This window comes from Amborella trichopoda, chromosome 3, assembly GCF_054954075.1.
Source record: "Amborella trichopoda isolate Santa Cruz 75 chromosome 3, AtrichopodaSantaCruz75HAP2 v2.0, whole genome shotgun sequence".
Lineage (NCBI taxonomy): Eukaryota > Viridiplantae > Streptophyta > Magnoliopsida > Amborellales > Amborellaceae > Amborella > Amborella trichopoda.
This window is the reverse complement of record NC_142338.1, coordinates 50,192,501-50,217,782: the sequence shown is the minus strand read 5'-3', so window position 1 is coordinate 50,217,782 and position 25,282 is coordinate 50,192,501. Positions and strand designations below refer to the sequence as shown.

Below are 25,282 nucleotides of genomic sequence, written 5' to 3'. Positions count from 1 at the left end.
GTTTAGAGCCTAGGCTCTATATGACTTTGTCCAAATTGAAATACATGATGGGCGTGGTTGCTTCCAAGGCCGCACATTTACCGATGCAGGTTTGTCAATAAATATATATTTTAAATATAATTTGATCTTAATTTTTAGAGAATATATAATATTTGACATGGAAATCATAAACATGAAATGATATATAAATTTTGAAAATTAAAAATAATAATTATATTAAAAAAATATTTGGACCATTAATTATTGTTTTTAAAAGGACTACGTATTTGCATCCATATTTAAAATAGATGCTTTATACCTCTCGGCCATATATTATACAAATGCGGTCCAGCCGCATGAAACAATTGTTCATACATGATTCATGAAAAGTTGCTAGAAAGTTTTGAGGAAAGTATTTCCAACGCAAATCACGTTTGACTCATGTGGTTAAAGGAAAGTTCACCGCCACCAGGGCGTGGGACGGATTAAAGGAAAGTTTACCCCCAAAGCCGTTCTGACTCGTTTGATTAAAGGAATTAGGAAACTTTAGCCCCAACGGTTCTGAGTGGTTTGCTTTATAGAAAGCGGTTTCCTCCACCCGGGTGTCGGATGGATTAAAGGAAAGTTTAGCCCAAAGGGTTCTGACTGGTATGCGTAGACAGCGGTTCCCGCCCAGACAAAGTGGAGAAATACCCTAGTTAGCTGGTTTTGCATTCTGCCGCCATTATTTTGTTATTTGAAAGCCGCCTGTTAGCTATTGTGAAACCCTAATAGTGATCCTAATCTCTGCAAATCGACATTGTGCGATTCCTCTGGAGCCCCGACCCTCATTAATAAAGATGGAGATGGCTTGCTCCGATACTTCTTCAGTGGCAGGTGCAGAGGCAGTGGTGAAGTGTTTGGGGGCCGTTCCACCTGCTGCTCTCCCTGCCATTGTTGACTGTGTTCTCGCTTCTTCTGGCCTTTCTCCGTATGCGCTTTTCTCTTCTCTCATTGAAGCTTTTCCCAGTTTCAAAAAGGTAGTCTCTCTCTATCTCTTCCCATATCAATCTCATACTTTCTATCTCTCTCCCACCATATCTCTCTGTGAAATCTTTTTATTTTCATTCTTCATTGATGCAATATTTTTGTTCCATTGCAAACTGAATTGTATCCTGCAATTCAATGCGCTGCTGTTCGTAGCAGTTCTGTGAATCCTTTGTAGTTCTTACTTGTAGGATGATTTGAATTTCTCCATTTACCTTTTTTTTTGTTAAGTTTGGTTTCGTAATTTGATTCTCTGGATTTCCTTTCTTTGTTTAAACTCAGTCTGGCAATACTATTACTTGGTTTATAGCTTAATACTTAATATATCAATTGTTATGATACTCTGTTTTGGAGATCTCATCGACTCACTCAGCTGCAGTGCCCAGTGATCAACTGTATAAGGAATCTCGAGGAGTGTTTACATATGTGGCAGGTCTATCTGCTACGAATGTGAATTGACAAAGGATCGGGGTTTTAGGGTAACATTGTGTCTAAGGGCATGAATTTTCCTGAACAAATTGATAGATGATAAATTTAATGATAATACTGGAGTGAATCATTATACGCGCTATCATTTGTAACATAGGCATTATCATTTGTAACATATGGCTATCAATGAGTCAATGTTATTAGGGTGAGTGATGCTCGTTATCAAGAAAAGGAAAATGGGTGCATCGCAACAATTAGGATCAGCAAACTTTGGAATCCAATATTTGCATGATAAATTCACACTCATGTATGTATTAGCATATGCATATGTTTATTGATGTTAACTACAATGACCTGACTTTGTGTGGAGGAGGCAAGATTCAGTTTGTGAAACCATGTGGTTGAACTCGTTCTAACTTGCTGAGTTGTCTGAAATATGACCAATCAAACTAGCTTGGCTTGCCCAACTGGGATATCCAAGTTCACACCACACACACATATCCGTTCATGAAGCATTTTCCCCCCATTGTTATGCTCTTGATTCTTTATTTTTTTAATTTCTTTAATGTTTCTTTTCAAGTAAGAGTAGAATTATAACACTTTCTTTGTGCTTATTTTAATAATTCATTAATTTTTTTATTTGTTTGTGTCAGTTTAAAATAAAATATTCTATAAACTATGTAGAGTCCTAATAAATAAGGTCTTTGTTAGACTGACAAACTAATGGAACTCAAAAACAAATTGGTATATGTGATCTCTCTATATATAAAGGGACCTTATTTAATGACTCTTAAGGGAGATTCAATAAGTTTCAATCAAAATCCAAAAAAATTAGTTGTACACTGGAATAAATTAAGTGAATGTTTTCTTGTGTGCCTTATTTGTGTTCTATTTTATAGGATCTTCTTGAAGAGGAGAATGGAAAGTTTCATATCGAAGATTCTGGACGTTTTATATCCTTCACAAGTGCTCTTATCCGACTTCTGAAAAAATTGGGTATGATCCTTGCTTTTCTTATGTTGAATAGTATTGTATGTCAATCAAGAACTAAAACTCTAATATATATATATATATATATATATATATATATATATATATATATATATATATATATATATATATATATATATATATTTCTTATAGATCTGAATTTTATGCTGAATGATTGATCTAGGGGTCCTTATTTGTTTGCATTTGTGGAATGTATGATGTCCACTTAAATTTATTTCTAAAAATATCCATTGTCTCAATTTTAATATGAAGTTTCTAGGAACTTATTGTTTATCTGACAAAATATTCTAATTTTGTAATATATACATTTGTTGATTGAGGAAAACAAATAGAATTAAACCAATAAATGATGTCTAGGCAATCAGCCCGTTTTCCACCTGGTCTGAACTCGCATTATGGAACACGAAAATGTCAGAATAAAAAAAGGCTACAAGGGGTCAGTTTGAAAGCTTCTATTCTAGTGTATTAAGTCACCACTCCACTAAAAGCCTCCGTGATCATTCCAAAAGAGGATCCCTAACACAACCTTTTGGTTAGCCATTCACCAAAGTTGAATAAGACACTAATGAGATGCATTCACTTTTCCACCTTCTTCACAATTCTCACCACTCCAAAAACTGTTTTTGCCATTAGGTTTTGAGGATTCTATCCCTACTATAGAAATCAGTTATACTTCAATACTTCTTTATGCTCATGATATCTTTCCATAATTGCATGTCTCTGTGTATGTGTGTATGCACCACACTTGTTGCGTGTGAGTCTTACTCTCTTTCTATATGCATGCACCCACATGGTAGTTGATATTAATTGATCTCTCAGAGTTTTCGGAGATTACTTCCCTTCGTGTGCTGACAAAGCCTACTTCTTGTTGCAGGAAATAGTCACGATGCCTTTCAATCATTTATCTGGAAAGTCTGCTTTCCACTGCTAAATATTCTAAATACCAATAATTATGAGCTAATTAATAAGGTAGGAGGCATGTTTATATGATTCCACATTATATGCTTTGTTTCTTGTCTAATTTTTTATGGAAAATTTTGTAATATTAAGATTTTTTGTTGCCATCATATTTTTCTTATTGTTGTTATTGATGAAGTGCACTCCTAGATATTTTTGATCCCCATGCAACTACAATATATGTTTAAAATGGTTTATATATGTTTAAAATGGTTTGGCCAGCTCTCTCTCATCAGAGATCTGCAAATTTGAAAAATCTATTGTGACATTAGTTCCAAAAGGCAAGTGGTATTAGGGATTATAATTTACTTTGCATTTGGATGGTGCAGGTTGGCTAGTTGGGCTATGTCATGGTCATTCTCAATGAAGAAGAATTACCCTAAACCACAAATGGATCCTGTGGTCATGGCCGATTTAATTTGGACCGAGGTCAAGGCAATTCTAAATGGCATGTATATTTTGTCTAAAGAGTTACTAGGCCTGGTCATAGGTTACACTGATTCTGTAAATGTGACTGAATTGTTAAAAGAAGAGCCTAGGAGGGCTGTTTGTGTAATGGAGAACCCAATGGCAAATTGTTGCATCATGGAAATTGTTCTTTTATCCGGGGAAGTTAATGTGCGAGCTATCTAGCTGATACAAGTTATCTTAATAGGTTCATTGGGGTTGTGGAATTTCTTGCTACTTTAGGTTTCCTTAATATTGTATTGCATATTCTTATGAAATGATGCATGCTTTCTTTCTATTGTACTGTTAATTGGGGCGTGTGCCATTTTGGTCTTGTCAATTGAGGTGTATAACCTTAATCCTGTGGCTTTCCTTGGTTTAAGGAAACGGTAGAGCTTGAATAGCTATATTCTTATGTGATGAATTTTGGTGCTAATTTAGGAGCAATTTATGTGAGAAAGGCAGTGTTGCATGAATATCTGGTGCAAAGATTTTTGGCATTGGAGGAATGGTGAAGAGGTTGTTACAAGTTTGGCATGGGGTCATGGGCATTTCTTAGTAGGACTTTTAATTTCTGGATCACATTCGGGATTGGGAGTTATTAATGGTGTTGGGATGCTATTGAGCATCTGTCTTTGGGTACTAGTAAAGAGTGATGGTTATTTAACCACCATATGTGCACTGGAGAAAAACTATGACATGCTGATACAAGGTGCAACTTTCAAGTGTTTTCAGCATGTTTTTATTACAGCCCTCTGTACACCTCTGTCTTAGATGTGTTGCCCTGATTTTTTCCCCACAGTACAATACAAAAGGAAAGGAAAGAGAAACAGAGAGAATGGTCCGAGATACCCTTGCTGCCACGTTTTCAAAACAGTTATAAGAAACAGCTAAAAATCAGCAGATGAGATTATTCTTTAAATTGCTGAGTCACCATCTAGGACTTTATAACTCCTTATATGATGTCCCTGCAATGATGGTGCACCTTCGGGGCTGCAAGTTCCCTTCCACTTTGTTTTGGGTGAAAAGTTTTTCAGGCACAGTGATCTAGGTTGCAGGCCTCCTCTGATATCTCACACGAGGACATTATGAAGACCTCTCCATGCCTCACACACCCCATGCATATGCCATTTCTTTCTCTGACTTTTTCCCTCTCCCAAACCTTTTGGAAGCTCAAGCACCTCTTCTTTTTCTTAGAGAACTCACCATGTGACCCTCCCCTTAGATGCCCTCTAAATTCTCTATATTCTATAAAGGTGTGAGTTACCCTTTATATAAAGGTGTAAAGGGCTAGATTGGATACAAAGAGAACTTGCTTTCTTGTTCTAATGAAAGATTTATGGGGTGAGAGTGGCTATATCCAAGCCATCCATCCTTGACCAACTATCATGGATCAGTGGTGCATATACACCATTGTCCGTATGTAGATTTTATCCCATCACTCTTCCAATCCAAGTTGGATTCTACTAAAACCTTCCATTGGATTTCGTAATTTGAGTAGGATTCCTTATTAGAAATCTTTCTAGGATCTAATTTTAACCAACTTCGACTGTGAAATCTCTAACTAACTAAATCTTGAGTCACTTAGGTAATATTAACATTAGACATAAATTAAAAGTAAATTGGGGGCACACGCTACCCAGGGAAGAACTATTCACATACCTCCCATGAGGCCTTTGAGTGCCACGTGGCCCCAATCATCGGTGGCGTCCATTTGGCCTTGATTTAAAATTCACGTGCCCACTTAAAGACCCATAATACATGGCCTACAAGTTGCTCACATAAATTCCATAAACTAACCTCTATTGAAATATTTATTTAATTTTCTAATATTACCCCTATTTTAGAACCAAAATTTTGTTTCAGAAATTCCCTTATTCTAAAAATTAATTTGATTGCACAAAATCACGATGAATAATTTGAGAAAATAAAACCTATGTTATTTTTCTCAAAAACCCTTGAAAAGCCATATGAAAATACTATTGAGAGAGTATGCTAGCAATGAGATGAAAGTCTAACTAGGCACTCCATGGTTACCCTACAGTAACTCTAAACCTCAAGCCAACCCAACATAGCCGTGAACCACATGCCTCTCATACAAATTGGCTCAAGATTGGCCTATTAAAGCTGACCAAGGCATGGAGGAACCATGGTCCAACCACACGTTCCAGGTGCTCCTCCACCAAGGATATGGGTAGTCAAAAAGACCTAGTCAATTCACACAGAAAAGACACAAGCATATCCACATTTCTAATCACTAAAATCCGTGCTCATGAATCACACATAACTGTTAGATATAGTGGGAAACACATAGGCCTCATGGACCGCACAGGTCTACAGATATCAATGTCCATGATGGGAAGATGATGTGTGAGGCTTTAAGGTCTTGTCTTTGCAGACAACCATTCTCAACATAGAAGCTTTGTTTCATCTCTTGGCTAAAACAATAAACCGCTGGGCTGCAGCCAACCTTGACATGACACCGGCTGCCCATAACAGTGACGCATCTGTGCACAAAGGCCACAACTCAGGATGCAGGATTTCCATTCAATCTAGCCAAGTTCAAGCTGCAGACTAAGGTGAGAGTGCATGCGCTTATGACCCATATCATCCATAGAGCATGGCACTTAAGCTGAAACTGCACACACATAGCTCACTCACATGGCCTGTTTCATCCATGGAGGACCACACTCCTGGGAGTGTAAAAACATGAGTACTCATGCACATAGGAACATATGAGAGCTGAAAACTGAAAATCATGTTACAAGGCGCTTAACTTTTTTTTTTTTCCATTTTATTTTTAAAGTGTTTTTTTTTTTTTGGGTGGCTCAGTGGGGTGAGGGCCCCTACCCTTGGTAGGAATTGAGCCTAGGACGTAGTCATCAAGCGCTAACAGTGGGAATGGAGCCTAGGGCGTTATGTTGGGGCACTTGGCCCCCAACCATCGATGCTCCGACCTGTTCCCTACGAGGCCGTTAACTTTAAAGGCCACAAACCCCAAAAGAGGCTTCCAGCTGGAGTGGTGGCTCTCATTCCTAAGGATGTTTATAAGTTTCTCCGTTAAGGGCAATAATTATTTGACAATGAAAATGATGGGGGTTTCCTTGTTGTGTTTCTCTTTGTCCAATTTAGTGGCTTCTCCTTGCTAGAGCATGTTACATAATGTTCTGCTGAGGGGATCTCGTTCTTTTAGTGCTTGGCTGGGGAAATGACCTTGAGTATCTTCAAACATTGATTTGCAACTTTGCGATATGTCCTATCACATGGGTTGGAAGAGATTATCTCTTAATTCATACTTTAATGCAGGTTTACTCAGGGTGTTTTGGGGTGTCTTAACAAGGTTATTTGGAGATGCAAAGAACATCTCCTTGAATTGTTGGAAAAGCAGTAATACGGAACAAATACTTCAATTGATCATAGCCAAATGCTTAGAAAGATATTAAAATCAGGAGTTTCTGAGGGCAAATTAGTTTGCTGATAAGTTGGCATATATTTGGGTAGTTATTTTCTAAAAGGTGTACGCTTATTTTTCAGGTTGTGTTATTTATTGTTGTAAAGATTCTCTTTAGATATAAAAATGCCTCCATTGATTTCCTTGCTTTAATATCTTTGCCCCTTTGTTGCTTTGTAAGTCCTTTAATATCTTGCTAAAATGAGGACTTCTTTCAGATTTCAGAAATATTATGTGAAGTCGTGGTAGAAACCAATGCTTGGCAGAATGTGGAAGTGACTATTGTACCATTTTGTTTAAATTCATTGGTTCTCTCTATCGGTAAGCTTCAAAATGAGGAACGGGAATTGCAACAAGGTAGATTCTCATCACTGGAAGGACAAGATGACATGCTAAGTTCTCAGGGCTTTCACCAGGGAGATGCCCTACTTGAGTATGGATCTTGTCCATTGTCCATTGCTTGCCATGTACTATCTTCATTGTTGCTTTCTGCCATCAAAGTTAGTCGAGAAGATCAGACATCTGAAAAACCAAAAGATCAGCACCCCATGGATGCTGTCCCCATGAAATTTGCAAAACAGGTGGTTGAGGATCTCTCTGATCTTGTAGTCTGCATGCTTTCACAGCGTTCGGATGATTTGCTTCGTTCCTGTGCAATTCGAGTCCTCCTTCCATCCATTTTTGAGACATATGATGTGCTTCCATGTTTTGGAGGTTCTTTGCTTGTGAAGGCATTTGTCCTTTCTAGGTACTTCAACCTTGCTGATGTTATATATCTTTGCTGATTTACTTTTAAAATTTCCATACAACTGGAAATGGTTTGAAGATGTGTTTAATTGTTATAAATTTATTGTTTTTGTATGATCTGATTTTGATGTCAAATGCATGTGTACTTTTACACTCATATTGTACCTTGACAAACTGATTACGGTTTAGCTGTGCAGGGCGTGCTTTTCTAGGGCTGTTTGGAACTGCTGCAGGTGTCTGTTTCTTCTTGGACCACAAGAACGACAAGATGCATACCTTCTCTTGTCTCTTTGTCTTCGCTCTTTTTTTCCTATTAAAGGATGTGACAACCTCTTAATTGGGAATGATGCTGAGGAGTTTGATGTGCGTTTGGAGAAGGAGTTTTGGGAAGAATTACGGAGAGGCCTGGTATATGATGTGTTTTATTCTCAACTTTCTTCTATTAGTTGAATAATCAACATTTACTGAAAGTTTTGCCTTGTAACGCCTTTATGGCCATTTTTTGGCTATGCTGGCTATCAGGTCGATAAAGATGCTTTAATGAGAAAGCGGGCATTGCATATTTTGAAATTGTCATTGGACAATTTCTCTGGTCCTTCTGAAAGAGATGGCAACTTTTCTGGTTCAGAGATGTATGTGGGTTCTAAGATTGAGCATAAAATGCCTGTTGAAAAAGCTACTCCCTGTAGTATGACTAAGAGGGGCAAATGGGCTGAAGAGGAAGCAAAATCTTTGGGTGTGGGGAGGATGAGCACTTCTGACAATCATTGTTTGAGTGGCAGGCAAAGATGGGATGCTTTTATCCTTCTTTATGAAATGCTTGAAGAATATGGCACGCACCTAGTCGAGGCAGCATGGACTCATCAGGTCAGTTCTAACTACCTGCTAGTGCACGATTATTCAGTTCTTAGAAATGCTTGAACTTCGTGGGGTATCTGTTTCTATCCTCTCTTATACACCGACACTCTGGTTGTTGGAAAGAATGCTTGTCTTGCTGATATAGTTTGGTCGGTCTTCTATCCTGTGGTTTTTTCAAATTTTCCTCTGAGGAACTGATTGGTTCAATTATAGAGTACAAATATGGTTGATGAATATCCAGTGTTTTTGGACTTGGAGGGCGAGGCTGAGTTGTCCCGAGTACCTTGTCCTGAGTACAAGGGAGCTCATAAACCAAATGTTTTAGGGTTCTTGCAAGCAGAAAAGAATTTCTGCCAAAACCTTGATGTCTCTCTCATCTCTCAGTTATTTTTTCAGATTTTTGAGCCTTGTTGGAGCTCAATGAATCCCCTACAAAAACCATATTTTGTCTTTAGTTTCCTTGGTCAAATCTGAGATTGTGATGGCTTAATAGAGGGACCTCTGGAGAACCTGTAAGATCCGCCAAATCCTAGGTTTCTCTCTCATTTCTCAGTTATTTTTTTTATTTTTTATTCTTGTTGAAGCTCTTCGAATCCCCTACAAGAACCCCACATCTGTATTCAATTTTCTTGCTCAAATCCCAACATTTTGATGGCTAATCAGAGGCCATTTTGATGCCTAACAGAGGCACCTTTGACAAACCTGTAAAATCCAGCAAAACCTAGATATCTCTCTCATTTCTTAGTTATTTTTTCTGATATTTGATTGCTGTTGAAGCTCTTCAAATACCCTGCAAAAATCCCAAATCGATTTTCAGTTTTCTTGCTCAAATCTGAACATTTTGAAGCTAAACAAGGCACCTTTGAAAGACATGTAAAATGGATTTCTCAAATTAATGTATTTTTTTAGAAGTGGTTCAACAATGGATTTATCAAGGCACTTTTAGTGAATAAAAAAAATATTAAAATTAGTAAGATATTTTGTACAAACAATTGCTAAAACTTAGTAATAGGAATCATATGCACACATGCGTGCCCCTTTTAAAGTTTACTCTAAAGATGAATTTTTTATCCATACTTTTTGGAATTCATGATCTAGGCGAATGTGGTCATGAATATAAAAAAAAAAAAAATTTAAAATCTAAAATGTACATTTTTGGGTTTTTTTTTTTGTAGGTATAAAAGGTCAATTAGTGTTAATATTTTTAAAAATAGTAAGTTGGTTTTTTATGAGAAATTGCTAAAAATTAGTAATAGGACTCATATGCACACATACATCCCCTTTTAAAGTTCATTTTAAAGATGGATCGAAATTTTGATCCATATTTGTAGGAATTCATTATCTACGCCAAGGTGATCATGAATATAAAAAAAATAAAATTTCTAAAATCTAAAATGTACATTTTTGGGTTTTTCCTTTTAAGGTATAAAAGGTCAATTAGTGTGAAAATTATATATATATATATATATATATATATATATATATATATATATATATATATATATATATATATATATATATATATATATATATATATATATCTTTTAAAGTTCATTTTAAAGTTGAATTTTTGATCCATACTTTTAGGAATTCATGATCTAGGCCAAGGTGATCATGAATATGAAAAAGAATTAAAATTTATAACATCTAAAATGTACTTTTTTGGGTTTTTTCTTTTTTAAAGGTATAAAAGGTCAATTCGTGTGATTTTTTTTTAAATTAGTAAGATATTTTGTATAAAAAAATTACTAAAAATTAGTAATAGGACTCATATATACACATGCGTGCCCCTTTTAAAGTTCATTTTAAATATGAATTTATGATCTATGTTTTTAGGAATTGATGAACTAGGTCAAGGTGATCATGAATATGAAAAAAAATAAAAATTTTAAAATTGAAAATTCACATTTTTGCGTTTTTTTTTTGAAAGGAATAAATTTTTTCTTATATATATATATATATATACATACGTGATTGGTTTTTACATATATATATATATATATATAAGTGAACTATTTCTAAATTGGAATTTATCAATAGAGTCTTGCTTGCTAAGAGTAATCCGTAAAAGTTAGGAATCTAAAAAAATTTTCATTTATTAAAGGTTAGTCCGAGAGTTCAACTACTTGACGCTCAGGCTTAAAAACCGTTTAGGCCAAGAGAAGCCGCTGAGGACAAAAAACACCATAAGAGGTTGTCTATAGCATTATCCATAACCTATAAATGAAAAATTTTATTAGAAACGTAGCCAATAAGACGTTACCTTCAACAAGTAATACTCTAAGGGTAAAAAACAAAGAAGAAATAGTTATTGAAAATATAGAAAAAGATATCCAAAATTCGAATATACCTAAAGTACCTATTACTAATGTTTACAAAAAAGGAATCATTGAGTTAAATACAGGCTCTGCGATTAAAACTGTTGAACAAAGTTTGTCTGTTACAAGTGAACAAGAATCTTTTCAATTACTATCTAATAAAATAATACAATCTTATAAAGATAAAAATTATAAGTACTTACATATAGGATTAATCCAAATAGCTGTTAAGCCTTTAACAAGATTAGGACTTAATAATTCTATATTATTATGTTTACGAGATAATCGACATAATCAATTTACTGATTCACTATTGGGAATAGTAGAATCAAGTCTATGTAATGGCCCAATTTATTTTAACTGTTTTCACAATTTTTCTGTATCCTTATCAGACCTAAATCTATTAAAAGTCCTCACTTTAAATTTAAAAACCCAGGGTTTCGACATGAAGCCAGGATCTCAGAATATAGCATTAATATATCGAATATGCTACAAAGTAATTACTACCCTTAATCCAAATGTAGTACAGATAGATACTAAAGGTGAGACAATCTTCTTTCAAACCAATACTGAAAAATCTAATACTGTCATACCAAAAGCAGTCAATTGGTCTCAAATAGAATTACCTAAAAATTGGTCTATACAAAACGAGAATCAGCAATTCAAAACTCCTAAAAATAATACTCCTAATCAAATTATCGAATATCTAAACGGAGAAGTAGAAATACAATTTAGTACTAATCGAAATACTAGACTTAGAATCTCAGATGATAATGCAATTAAACCCGCTTCAAGAAATTCTACTTCAACAATTAATGAGCCAATGATACAAGGGTTATCTAGAACTCAAAGTAATATACAAAGACCTGTATATAAACAAATCAAATCCCCCAAATCTGAACCATCTTCACCCGATCTTGATTTTAATATCATGACTTTGCAAAAAGAAGAAAAGATAAACATCGAATATTTAAAGAATGATTATTTGTCCGAGAAAAATACTACCCTTAGAAATAGGTATTTGAAAAACTTTTCAAAAGAATTAATAGATGCATGCCATAAAAAATACAATAAATTTCTAAAAATAAATAGAGAAAATATAGGTTTTTTCGACTGCCTAGTGGCTACCCTAAAAGAAAAAGGTTATCAAATACCAAAATCAGAATTAAATCCTGAACTTAACACGCTAGAAAATCAGTATACAACTTACCATACTACTGAAGGAAATGAAATACAACATATTCATCCCCCAGAACAAACTCTTGTAATAAAAGGAATATTAGAAACAAAAATAGTAGAATCGGAAACCATGGTTCTACAAGAAGAATTAATAAATACTGATAAAGCTGATGTTGAAATAACTAATATAGAACAAGCCTTTATAGAAGAAAATCTAAATATTAATAGAATAGACTATGGGAAAAAATAGAGACTAGTGTCTCAAGCAAGAATGTATCATACTCGGCCCACGCCAGTAGATATACAATTCGAAGAAGATTTAATATCTCATACCATCTCCTACCCAGAACGAACTATAGTAAATTGGAATATTGATGGAATGTCAGACCATCAAATTTTAGATACAATGAGGCATATGACGATGTATGCCGAAGCATGTAAAGTCTCTGGTAGCCACGATCAAGATGTTGCTAAAGCAATTGTCTGTGGCTTTACATGATGGCTTCGTGGCTGGTGGGATTTTCATATGTCTAAGGCTACAAAAACCCAAATATTAAATGCAACTCGACAATGGGTTGTAAAAAATGAATTAAATCAAGATATACCACATAGCGAAAGCGATGCGGTAAATACACTCATACATTCAATAACCTTACATTTTGTAGGTAGCACACCTTTATTAGAAGCTAGATCTGAAGATTTGCTTTCTAATTTAAGATGTCCTACGCTTTCATATTATAAATGGTATAAAGATGTTTTTTTCTTTAGACTATTACTACAAGAAGATTTCAGTGCCGATCATTGGAAAGAGAAATTTATTGCTGGTCTATCACACCTTTCCACTGAAAAGGTTAAAAATAGGTTTAAAAATAAAAATGGCGGAATAATACCATATTCACAATATACTTTATGAGAACTTTCTTCAGAAATATGTGCTGAAGGATTAGCTCTCTGCACAGACATGAAATTAAAAAGACAATTAGATAAACAACGAATGACTGGAAAGAAAGAACTAGGAGATTTCTGTGAACAATTTGGTTTCAGTACAATTCCTTTCTAGTAAAAAACATATGAAAAAAACATATAAACAATATCCAAAGTAATGACTACCCTTAATCCAAATGTAGTACAGATAGATACTAAAGGTGAGACAATCTTCTTTCAAACCAATACTGAAAAATCTAATACTGTCATACCAAAAGCAGTCAATTGGTCTCAAATAGAATTACCTAAAAATTGGTCTATACAAAACGAGAATCAGCAATTCAAAACTCCTAAAAATAATACTCCTAATCAAATTATCGAATATCCAAACGGAGAAGTAGAAATACAATTTAGTACTAATCGAAATACTAGACTTAGAATCTCAGATGATAATGCAATTAAACCCGCTTCAAGAAATTCTACTTCAACAATTAATGAGCCAATGATACAAGGGTTATCTAGAACTCAAAGTAATATACAAAGACCTGTATATAAACAAATCAAATCCCCCAAATCTGAACCATCTTCAACCGATCTTGATTTTAATATCATGACTTTGCAAAAAGAAGAAAAGGTAAACATCGAATATTTAAAGAATGATTATTTATCCGAGAAAAATACTACCCTTAGAAATAGGTATTTGAAAAACTTTTCAAAAGAATTAATAGATGCATGCCATAAAAAATACAATAAATTTCTAAAAATAAATAGAGAAAATATAGGTTTTTTCGACTGCCTAGTGGCTACCCTAAAAGAAAAAGGTTATCAAATACCAAAATCAGAATTAAATCCTGAACTTAACACGCTAGAAAATCAGTATACAACTTACCATACTACTGAAGGAAATGCTATACAACATATTCATCCCCCAGAACAAACTCTTGTAATAAAAGGAATATTAGAAACAAAAATAGTAGAATCGGAAACCATGGTTCTACAAGAAGAATTAATAAATACTGATAAAGCTGATATTGAAATAACTAATATAGAACAAGCCTTTATAGAAGAAAGTCTAAATATTAATAGAATAGACTATGGGAAAAAATAGAGACCAGTGTCTCTAGCAAGAATGTATCATACTCGGCCCACGCCAGTAGATACACAATTCGAAGAAGATTTAATATCTCATACCATCTCCTACTCAGAACGAACTATAGTAAATTGGAATATTGATGGAATGTCAGATCATCAAATTTTAGATACAATGAGGCATATGACGATGTATGCCGAAGCATGTAAAGTCTCTGGTAGCCACGATCAAGATGTTGCTAAAGCAATTGTCTGTGGCTTTACATGATGGCTTCGTGGCTGGTGGGATTTTCATATGTCTGAGGCTACAAAAACCCAAATATTAAATGCAACTCGACAATGGGTTGTAAAAAATGAATTAAATCAAGATATACCACATAGCGAAAGCGATGCGGTAAATACACTCATACATTCAATAACCTTACATTTTGTAGGTAGCACACCTTTATTAGAAGCTAGATCTGAAGATTTGCTTTCTAATTTAAGATGTCATATGCTTTCATATTATAAATGGTATAAAGATGTTTTTTTCTTTAGACTATTACTACAAGAAGATTTCAGTGCCGATCATTGGAAAGAGAAATTTATTGCTGGTCTATCACACCTTTCCACTGAAAAGGTTAAAAATAGGTTTAAAAATAAAAATGGCGGAATAATACCATATTCACAATATACTTTAGGAGAACTTTCTTCAGAAATATGTGCTGAAGGATTAGCTCTCTGCACAGACATGAAATTAAAAAGACAATTAGATAAACAATGAATGACTGGAAAGAAAGAACTAGAAGATTTCTGTGAACAATTTGGTTTCAGTACAATTCCTTTCTAGTAAAAAACATATGAAAAAAACATATAAACAATATCCAAAGTAATGACTACCCTTAATCCAAATGTAGTACAGATAGATACTAAAGGTGAGACAGTCTTCTTTCAAACCAATACTGAAAAATCTAATACTGTCATACCAAAAGCAGTCAATTGGTCTGAAATAGAATTACCTAAAAATTGGTCTATACAAAACGAGAATCAGCAATTCAAAACTCCTAAAAATAATACTCCTAATCAAATTATCGAATATCCAAACGGAGAAGTAGAAATACAATTTAGTACTAATCGAAATACTAGACTTAGAATCTCAGATGATAATGCAATTAAACCCGCTTCAAGAAATTCTACTTCAACAATTAATGAGCCAATGATACAAGGGTTATCTAGAACTCAAAGTAATATACAAAGACCTGTATATAAACAAATCAAATCCCCCAAATCTGAACCATCTTCAACCGATCTTGATTTTAATGTCATGACTTTGCAAAAAGAAGAAAAGGTAAACATCGAATATTTAAAGAATGATTATTTGTCCGAGAAAAATACTACCCTTAGAAATAGGTATTTGAAAAACTTTTCAAAAGAATTAATAGATGCATGCCATAAAAAATACAATAAATTTCTAAAAATAAATAGAGAAAATATAGGTTTTTTCGACTGCCTAGTGGCTACCCTAAAAGAAAAAGGTTATCAAATACCAAAATCAGAATTAAATCCTGAACTTAACACGCTAGAAAATCAGTATACAACTTACCATACTACTGAAGGAAATGCTATACAACATATTCATCCCCCAGAACAAACTCTTGTAATAAAAGGAATATTAGAAACAAAAATAGTAGAATCGAAAACCATGGTTCTACAAGAAGAATTAATAAATACTGATAAAGCTGATATTGAAATAACTAATATAGAACAAGCCTTTATAGAAGAAAGTCTAAATATTAATAGAATAGACTATGGGAAAAAATAGAGACCAGTGTCTCAAGCAAGAATGTATCATACTCGGCCCACGCCAGTAGATATACAATTCGAAGAAGATTTAATATCTCATACCATCTCCTACTCAGAACGAACTATAGTAAATTGGAATATTGATGGAATGTCAGACCATCAAATTTTAGATACAATGAGGCATATGACGATGTATGCCGAAGCATGTAAAGTCTCTGGTAGCCACGATCAAGATGTTGCTAAAGCAATTGTCTGTGGCTTTACATGATGGCTTCGTGGCTGGTGGGATTTTCATATGTCTGAGGCTACAAAAACCCAAATATTAAATGCAACTCGACAATGGGTTGTAAAAAATGAATTAAATCAAGATATACCACATAGCGAAAGCGATGCGGTAAATACACTCATACATTCAATAACCTTACATTTTGTAGGTAGCACACCTTTATTAGAAGCTAGATCTGAAGATTTGCTTTCTAATTTAAGATGTCCTACGCTTTCATATTATAAATGGTATAAAGATGTTTTTTTCTTTAGACTATTACTACAAGAAGATTTCAGTGCCGATCATTGGAAAGAGAAATTTATTGCTGGTCTATCACACCTTTCCACTGAAAAGGTTAAAAATAGGTTTAAAAATAAAAATGGCGGAATAATACCATATTCACAATATACTTTAGGAGAACTTTCTTCAGAAATATGTGCTGAAGGATTAGCTCTCTGCACAGACATGAAATTAAAAAGACAATTAGATAAACAACGAATGACTGGAAAGAAAGAACTAGGAGATTTCTGTGAACAATTTGGTTTCAGTACAATTCCTTTCTAGTAAAAAACATATGAAAAAAACATATAAACAATATCCAAAAGATAGAACTTCAAAAAAGTTTCAGAAAAATAAGAAAGTAAAACGAAATAAGTTTATATAAAAATTTGCTCCACAAGCAAAATTTAAGAGAAAACTCCCAGTATGCTATAAATGTGGCAAAGTTGGTCATTATAAAAGTAATTGCCGTGTTAAAAAGAAAATAGCTCCTCTGACGTCACAGATACTGAAACAGAAACACTAATAGGAAAACTTGAAGATGAAAACTTGATTTGGTACGTATCTGATTCAAGTAAAGATTCAGATCAAGATATAAAAATGCCTGATTGTTTCTGTAGTGTACTATCAAAAGAAGAAAATCTAATACTTGATTTAATAGACAAAATTTCTAACTCTGATGAAAAAAGAGATGCTATAACCCAATATATCCAATTAGCTAAAGGGGAAAATAAATTTTTTCAATTAATAAAACCCCAAGAAGAATATAGTCTATCTGAAATATTAAGAAGAATAAATAAAAGAGAAACTATACAAAAGGAACATACCGTTGCTGAATTAAAACAAGAAATAAATGAAGTAAAAACTGAAATTCAGCAATTAAAGAATTGAAATTCAGCAATTAAAGAACAAAATTAAAATATTAGAAATGGCCACAGATATTCTTGAAAATGAAACTGATGATGAACTACAATTTAATGACCTAATAGAAAATAATAAAATAATATCATCCTCAGAACGTTTTGAATCCTCTGGACTCAAAATTGAAGAGGTAGAAAACCATTTGAATTTAATAAATAAAGTAATCTCTCAAAAATGGTATACGTTAATAAGGATAATCATTCGAAATGAATATAGTTTCCAATCACTTGCTCTAATAGACTCTGGAGCCGATCTAAATTGCATCAATGAAGGACTAGTTCCTACTAAATACTTTGACAAACCACTCAAATTTTATATATTGCCGATGGTAATAAACTCATAATAAATTATAAACTATCTGATGCAGTCGTCTGTAACAATGGAAATTGCTTAGATATGCCATTTATTATGGTAAAAGGATTAAGTCAAGCAGTAATCTTAGGAACACCATTCTTAAGTTCTCTCTATTCTTTAAAAATAGATAATACTGGCATAGAGGCCAATTTAGATGGTCATAATAAATTCGAGTTTATTGACAAACCAAAAGTTAAAGAAATAAATAATGTTAAACGAACTATTCATAACAAAGAAAAATTTCCTTATCATCTTAAAATAGAAATCAAGTATAAAACAATAGAACAACATTTTTTGCTTCCAGAAATCAAAAATAAAATTGAAAAATTCAAAATAAAAATAGAACGAGAAATATGTAGTTAATTACCAAACGCTTTTTGGAATAGAAAGAAACACATGGTAAGTCTACCCTATGAAGAGGGATTCTCTGAAAGCAAAATATCTACTAAAGTTAGGCCAATACAAATGAATACAAGATTATTAGAAATTTGTGAAAAAAAAATAGATGAACTCCTTAAAAAGAAGTTAACTAGGCCAAGCTCTTCTCCCTGGAGCTGTGCTGCTTTCTATGTAGAAAATGCAGTTGAAAAAGAAAGAGGAGTTCCATGATTAGTTATAAATTATAAACCTCTTAATAAAGTTTTAAAATGGATTAGATATCCAATATGCAATAAAAAGGATTTATTAGATAGATTAATTTACGCTTGTATCTTTTCAAAATTTGACCTTAAATCAGGATACTAGCAAATACAAATAAATGAAAAGGACAGGTATAAAACAGCCTTTAACGTTCCATTTGGACACTACGAGTGGAATGTTATGCCATTCGGATTAAAAAACGCTCCTTCAGAATTTCAGAAAATTATGAATGATGTATTTAACTCGTATATAAAATTTATGATTTTATATATAGATGATGTGTTAATTTTTTCAGAAGATATCGATCAGCATTTTAAACCTCTGAATACTTTTCTAACTGCAGTCAAACATGCAGGTTTAGTAGTCTTTGCCAAAAAGGTAAAATTATGTCAAACAAAGATAAGGTTTTTTTGTCACAATGTCTTTCAAGGAACCATTGTCTCAATAGACCGAGCAATTGACTTTTCAAATAAATTTCTTGTTGTAATTCTTAATAAAACAGAACTACAAAGATTTTTAGGGTGTTTAAATTATGTCGCCGATTTTATAAAAGAAGGATTAAGATGATTTAAAAGGTAGAGATTGGCTATTCTTTCAGGTTCAAGAGCCAAGTTTTCAGGTTCAATGATACAGTCTGTTAAGAAAGCTTTCTCTTCATATTGAGATTTTCCAGTGCTAGATTTTTTATTTAGGATTGGAGTTTGTATAAACACTGGGGTCTGGCTTTGATTTATTTGGGTAGAATGATCAGGATATATTACTAATGGTCTATTTGGGGAAACTGGTGGATAATAGGTTAATGGAGATCCGGGGGACGATGGAACAATATCCATAGGGGCTTTGACTTTATTTGTATGAGTCATATTTTTATTGAAAAGTATTAAAGCTAATGGCGGCTGGCTGTTCTCAATTGCGGGTAAAGCTCTCTCCCCCCTGCAAAAATTAACGCGTGACAAAGTCGGGAAGATGGTTAGTAGAACCTTTAAGATGTTCAATAGTAAAATCGAAAGAGGGTAAAACGGCTTGCCATTGAGCAAAAATTTGTTTGGAAACAAGATTTTGAACATCTTTCACTAGAATATTGCGTGCAAATTTGCAATCGGTTCTAATTAAAAAAGGAGTATTAAGAATATCACTTTGGAATTTAGTGACACAATGAACAATAGCGAGTATTTCTTTTTTTACAGTAGAATAGTTCTGTTGAGTACTATTCCATGCTTTAGAACTATACCGCACTAATTGTTCTTGCTCGTTAATTTTTTGTTTTAATGTGCTGCCTAGTCCAAGCTCAAAAGCATCACATTCGATAATCTTAAAAGCATTTGGATCAGAAAGAACTAAGCAAGGGAGTTCTTTTGCCTTGCTTTTAAGTATTTTAATAGCATTTGTATATTGATCAGTCCATTTTGGAGGATTCTTTTTAAGTTTCTCATATAAAGGTTTGGCGATAAGAGCTAGATCTTTATAAAATCGGAGATGTAATTTAAACATCCTAAAAATCTTTGTAGCTTTGTTTTATTAAGAATTACTTCAAGAAATTTATTTGAAAAGTCAATTGCTCGATCTATTGGGCCAATGGTTCCTTGAAAGATATTGTGACCTAAAAACCTAATCTTTGTTTGACATAAATTTACCTTTTTGGCAGAGACTACTAAACCTGCATGTTTGATTGCAGCCAGAAAAGTATTCAGATGTTGAAATACTGATCGATATCTTCTGAAAAAATTAACACATCATCTATATATACAATCATAAATTTTATATAAGGGTTGAATACATCATTCATAATTTTCTGAAATTCTGAAGGAGCGTTTTTTAATCCGAATGGCATAACATTTCACTCGTACTGTCCAAATGGAACATTAAAGGCTGTTTTATACCTGTCCTTTTCAATTATTTGTATTTGCCAGTATTCTGATTTAAGGTCAAATTTTGAAAAGATACAAGTGTTAATTAATCTATCTAATAAATCCTTTTTATTGGGTATTGGATATCTAATCCATTTTAAAACTTTATTAAGTGGTTTATAATTTATAACTAATCTTGGAACTCCTCTTTCCTTTTCAGCTGTATTTTCTACATAGAAGGCAGCACAGCTCCAGGGAGAAGAGCTTGGCCTAATTAACTTCTTTTTAAGGAGTTCATCTATTTCTTTTTTTACAAATTTCTAGTAATCTTGTATTCATTTGTATTGGCCTAGCTTTAGTAGGTATTTTGCTTTCGGAGAATCCCTCTTCATAGGGTAGACTTATCATGTGTTTCTTTCTATTCCAAAAAGCATTTGGTAATTCACTACATATTTTTCGTTCTATTTTTATTTTGAATTCTTCAATTTTCTTTTTGATTTCTGGAAGCAAAAGATGCTGTTCTAATGTTTTATATTTGATTTCTGTTTTAAGATGATAAAATTTTTGTCTTTGTTATGAATAGTTTGTTTAACATTATTTATTTCTTTAACTTTTGGTTTGTCAATAAACTCGAATTTAACAGGATGACCATCTAAATTGGCTTCTATGCCAGTATTATCTATTTTTAAAGGATAGAGAGAACTTAAGAATGATGTTCCTAAGATTACTGCTTGATTTAGTCCTTTTATCATAATAAATGGCATATCTAAGCAATTTCCATTGTTACAGACGACTGCATCGGATAGTTTATAATTTATTATGAGTTTACTACCATTGGCAACATTTAAAATTTTAGTAGTTTTGTCAAAGTATTTAGTAGGAACTAGTCCTTCATTGATGCAATTTAGATCGGCTCCAGAGTCTATTAGAGCAAGTGATTGGAAACTATATTCATTTCGAATGATTATCCTTATTACCGTATACCAGTTTTGAGTGATTATTTTATTTATTAAATTCAAATGGTTTTCTGGCTCTTCAATTTTGAGTCCAGAGGATTCAGAACGTTCTGAGGATGATATTATTCTATTATTTTCTATTAGGTCCTTAAATTGTAGTTCATCATCAGTTTCATTTTCAGGAAAATCTTTGGCCAGTTCTAATATTTTAATTCTGTTCTTTAATTGCTGAATTTCAGTTTTTTAATTGCTGAATTTCAGTTTTTACTTCATTTATTTCTTGTTTTAATTCAGCAACGATAGGTTCCTTTTGTATAGTTTCTCTTTGATTTATTCTTCTTAATATTTCAGATAGACTATATTCTTCTTGGGGTTTTGTTAATTGAGGAAGTTTATTTTTCCCTTTAACTAATTGGATATATTGGGTTATAACATCTCTTTTTTCATCAGAGTAAGAAATTTTGTCTATTAAATCATGTATTAGATTTTCTTCTTTTGATAGTACATTACAGAAACAATCATGCAATTTTATATCTTGATCTGAATCTTTACTTGAGTCAGAAGTGTACCAAATCAAGTTTTCATCTTCAAGTTTTCCTATTAATGTTTCTTTTTTAGTATCTGTGCCGTCAGAGGAGCTATCAGAAGTATCAATTACTTGAATTATATCATATAATTGATTTTGTATATTTTCATCAAGCATCAGGGTATCTATTTTCTTTTTAACACGGCAATTACTTTTATAATGACCAACTTTGCCACATTTATAGCATACTGGGAGTTTTCTCTTAAATTTTGCTTGTGGAGCAAATTTTTGTATAAACTTATTTCGTTTTACTTTCTTATTTTTCTGAAACTTTTTTGAAGTTCTATCTTTTGGATATTGTTTATATGTTTTTTTCATATGTTTTTTACTAGAAAGGAATTGTACTGAAACCAAATTGTTCACAGAAATCTCCTAGTTCTTTCTTTCCAGTCATTCGTTGTTTATCTAATTATCTTTTTAATTTCATGTCTGTGCAGAGAGCTAATCCTTCAGCACATATTTCTGAAGAAAGTTCTCCTAAAGTATATTGTGAATATGGTATTATTTCGCCATTTTTATTTTTAAACCTATTTTTAACCTTTTCAGCGGAAAGGTGTGATAGACCAGCAATAAATTTCTCTTTCCAATGATCGGCACTGAAATCTTCTTGTAGTAATAGTCTAAAGAAAAAAACATCTTTATACCATTTATAATATGAAAGCGTATGACATCTTAAATTAGAAAGCAAATCTTCAGATCTAGCTTCTAATAAAGTTGTGCTACCTACAAAATGTAAGGTTATTGAATGTATGAGTGTATTTACCGCATCGCTTTTGCTATGTGGTATATCTTGATTTAATTCATTTTTTACAACCCATTGTCGAGTTGCATTTAATATTTGGGTTTTTGTAGCCTCAGACATATGAAAATCCCACCAGCCACGAAGCCATCATGTAAAGCCACAGACAATTGCTTTAGCAACATCTTGATCGTGGCTACCAGAGACTTTACATGCTTCGGCATACATCGTCATATGCCTCATTGTATCTAAAATTTGATGGTCTGACATTCCATCAATATTCCAATTTACTATAGTTCGTTCTGAGTAGGAGATGGTATGAGATATTAAATCTTCTTCGAATTGTATATCTACTGGCGTGGGCCGAGTATGATACATTCTTGCTTGAGACACTGGTCTCTATTTTTTCCCATAGTCTATTCTATTAATATTTAGACTTTCTTCTATAAAGGCTTGTTCTATATTAGTTATTTCAATATCAGCTTTATCAGTATTTATTAATTCTTCTTGTAGAGCCATGGTTTCCGATTCTACTATTTTTGTTTCTAATATTCCTTTTATTACAAGAGTTTGTTCTGGGGGATGAATATGTTGTATTTCATTTCTTTCAGTAGTATGGTAAGTTGTATACTGATTTTCTAGCGTGTTAAGTTCAGGATTTAATTCTGATTTTGGTATTTGATAACCTTTTTCTTTTAGGGTAGCCACTAGGCAGTCGAAAAAACCTATATTTTCTCTATTTATTTTTAGAAATTTATTGCATTTTTTATGGCATGCATCTATTAATTCTTTTGAAAAGGTTTTTAAATACCAATTTCTAAGGGTAGTATTTTTCTCGGATAAATAATCATTCTTTAAATATTCGATGTTTACCTTTTCTTCTTTTTGCAAAGTCATGATATTAAAATCAAGATCGGGTGAAGATGGTTCAGATTTGGGGGATTTGATTTGTTTATATACAGGTCTTTGTATATTACTTTGAGTTCTAGATAACCCTTGTATCATTGGCTCATTAATTGTTGAAGTAGAATTTCTTGAAGGAGTAATTCTTCTTCCCGTGGGTTTAATTGCATTATCATTTGAGATTCTAAGTCTAGTAGTTCGATTAGTACTAAATTGTATTTCTACTTCTCCGTTTGGATATTCGATAATTTGATTAGGAGTATTATTTTTAGGAGTTTTGAATTGCTGATTCTCGTTTTGTATAGACCAATTTTTAGGTAATTCTATTTGAGACCAATTGACTGCTTTTGGTACGACAGTATTAGATTTTTCAGTATTGGTTTGAAAGAAGTTTGTCTCACCTTTAGTAACTATCTGTACTACATTTGGATTAAGGGTAGTCATTACTTTATAGCATATTCGATATATTAATGCTATATTCTGAGATCCTGGCTTCATGTCGAAACCCTGGGTTATTAAATTTAAAGTGAGGACTTTTAATTGATTTAGGTCTGATAAGGATACAGAAAAATTGGGAAAACAGTTAAAATAAATTGGGCCATTACATAGACTTGATTCTACTATTCCCAATAGTGAATCAGTAAATTGATTATGTCGATTATCTCGTAAACAAAATAATATAGATTTATTAAGTCCTAATCCTATTAAAGGCTTAACAACTATTTGGATTAATCCTATATGTAAGTACTTGTAATTTTTATCTTTATGAGATTGTGTTATTTTATTAGATAGTAATTGAAAAGATTCTTGTTCACTTGTAACAGACAAACTTTGTTCAACAGTTTTAATCGCATAGCCTTTTTTTAACTCAATGATTCCTTTTTTGTAAGCATTTGTAATAGGTACTTTAGGTATATTGGAATTTTGTATATTTTTTTCTATATTTTCGATAACTATTTCTTCTTTGTTGTTTACTCTTCGAGTATTACTTGTTGAAGGTAATGTCTTATTGGTTAGGTTTCTAATAAAATTTTCCATTTATAGGTTACGGATAATGCTATAGACAACCTTTTATGGCGTTTTTCGACCTCAGCGGCTTCTCTTGGCCTCAACGGTCTTTTAGCCTAGGCATCATGTAGCTGAACTCTCGGACTAACCTTTTATAAATGAAATTTTTTTTAGATTCTTAACTTTTAAGGATTTTCATATGTCTGAGACTACAAAAACCCAAATATTTAATTCAACTCAACAATGGGTTTTTAAAAATGAATTAAAACATGATATACCACATAGGGAAAGCGATGCGGTAAATACACTCATATATACAATAACCTTATATTTTGTAGGTAGCACACCTTTATTAGAAGCTAGATCTAAAGATATGCTTTTTAATTTAAACGGTAAATACACTCATATATACAATAACCTTACATTTTGTAGGTAGCACACCTTTATTAGAAGCTAGATCTGAAGATTTTCTTTCTAATTTAAGATGTCCTACGCTTTTTTTCTCTAGACTATTACTAAGAGAAGATTCCAGTGCCGATCACTGGAAAGAGAAATTTATTGCTGTTTTACCACACCTTTTCGTTGAAA

The 25,282-nt window shown here is 32.8% G+C and overlaps 1 protein-coding gene across 20 annotated transcripts in view; it reads left to right on the top strand.

The window, feature by feature from the left end:
• The first annotated feature begins 495 nt into the window (after positions 1 to 495).
• The window catches only part of LOC18429133 (tRNA/rRNA methyltransferase (SpoU) family protein), an 87,244-nt gene continuing 62,457 nt past the window's right edge, over positions 496 to 25,282 (top strand). For 16 of the 20 annotated variants that reach the window (XR_016051468.1, XR_016051465.1, XR_016051470.1 and 13 more), the window contains exons 1-6: positions 496 to 998; positions 2,334 to 2,430; positions 3,320 to 3,414; positions 7,519 to 8,048; positions 8,245 to 8,455; positions 8,570 to 8,914. Coding sequence is in view for 5 of the 20 variants with exons in the window: in XM_088861123.1 (XP_088717249.1) it covers positions 819 to 998; positions 2,334 to 2,430; positions 3,320 to 3,414; positions 7,519 to 8,048; positions 8,245 to 8,455; positions 8,570 to 8,914 (1,458 nt within the window). In the remaining 15 variants the exon portion in view is untranslated. Of the gene's footprint in view, positions 999 to 2,333; positions 2,431 to 3,319; positions 3,415 to 3,736; positions 3,832 to 7,518; positions 8,049 to 8,244; positions 8,456 to 8,569; positions 8,915 to 25,282 lie in introns of those variants that run through there. The other 4 variants (XM_088861128.1, XM_088861126.1, XM_088861124.1 and 1 more) reach the window with 3 other exon arrangements.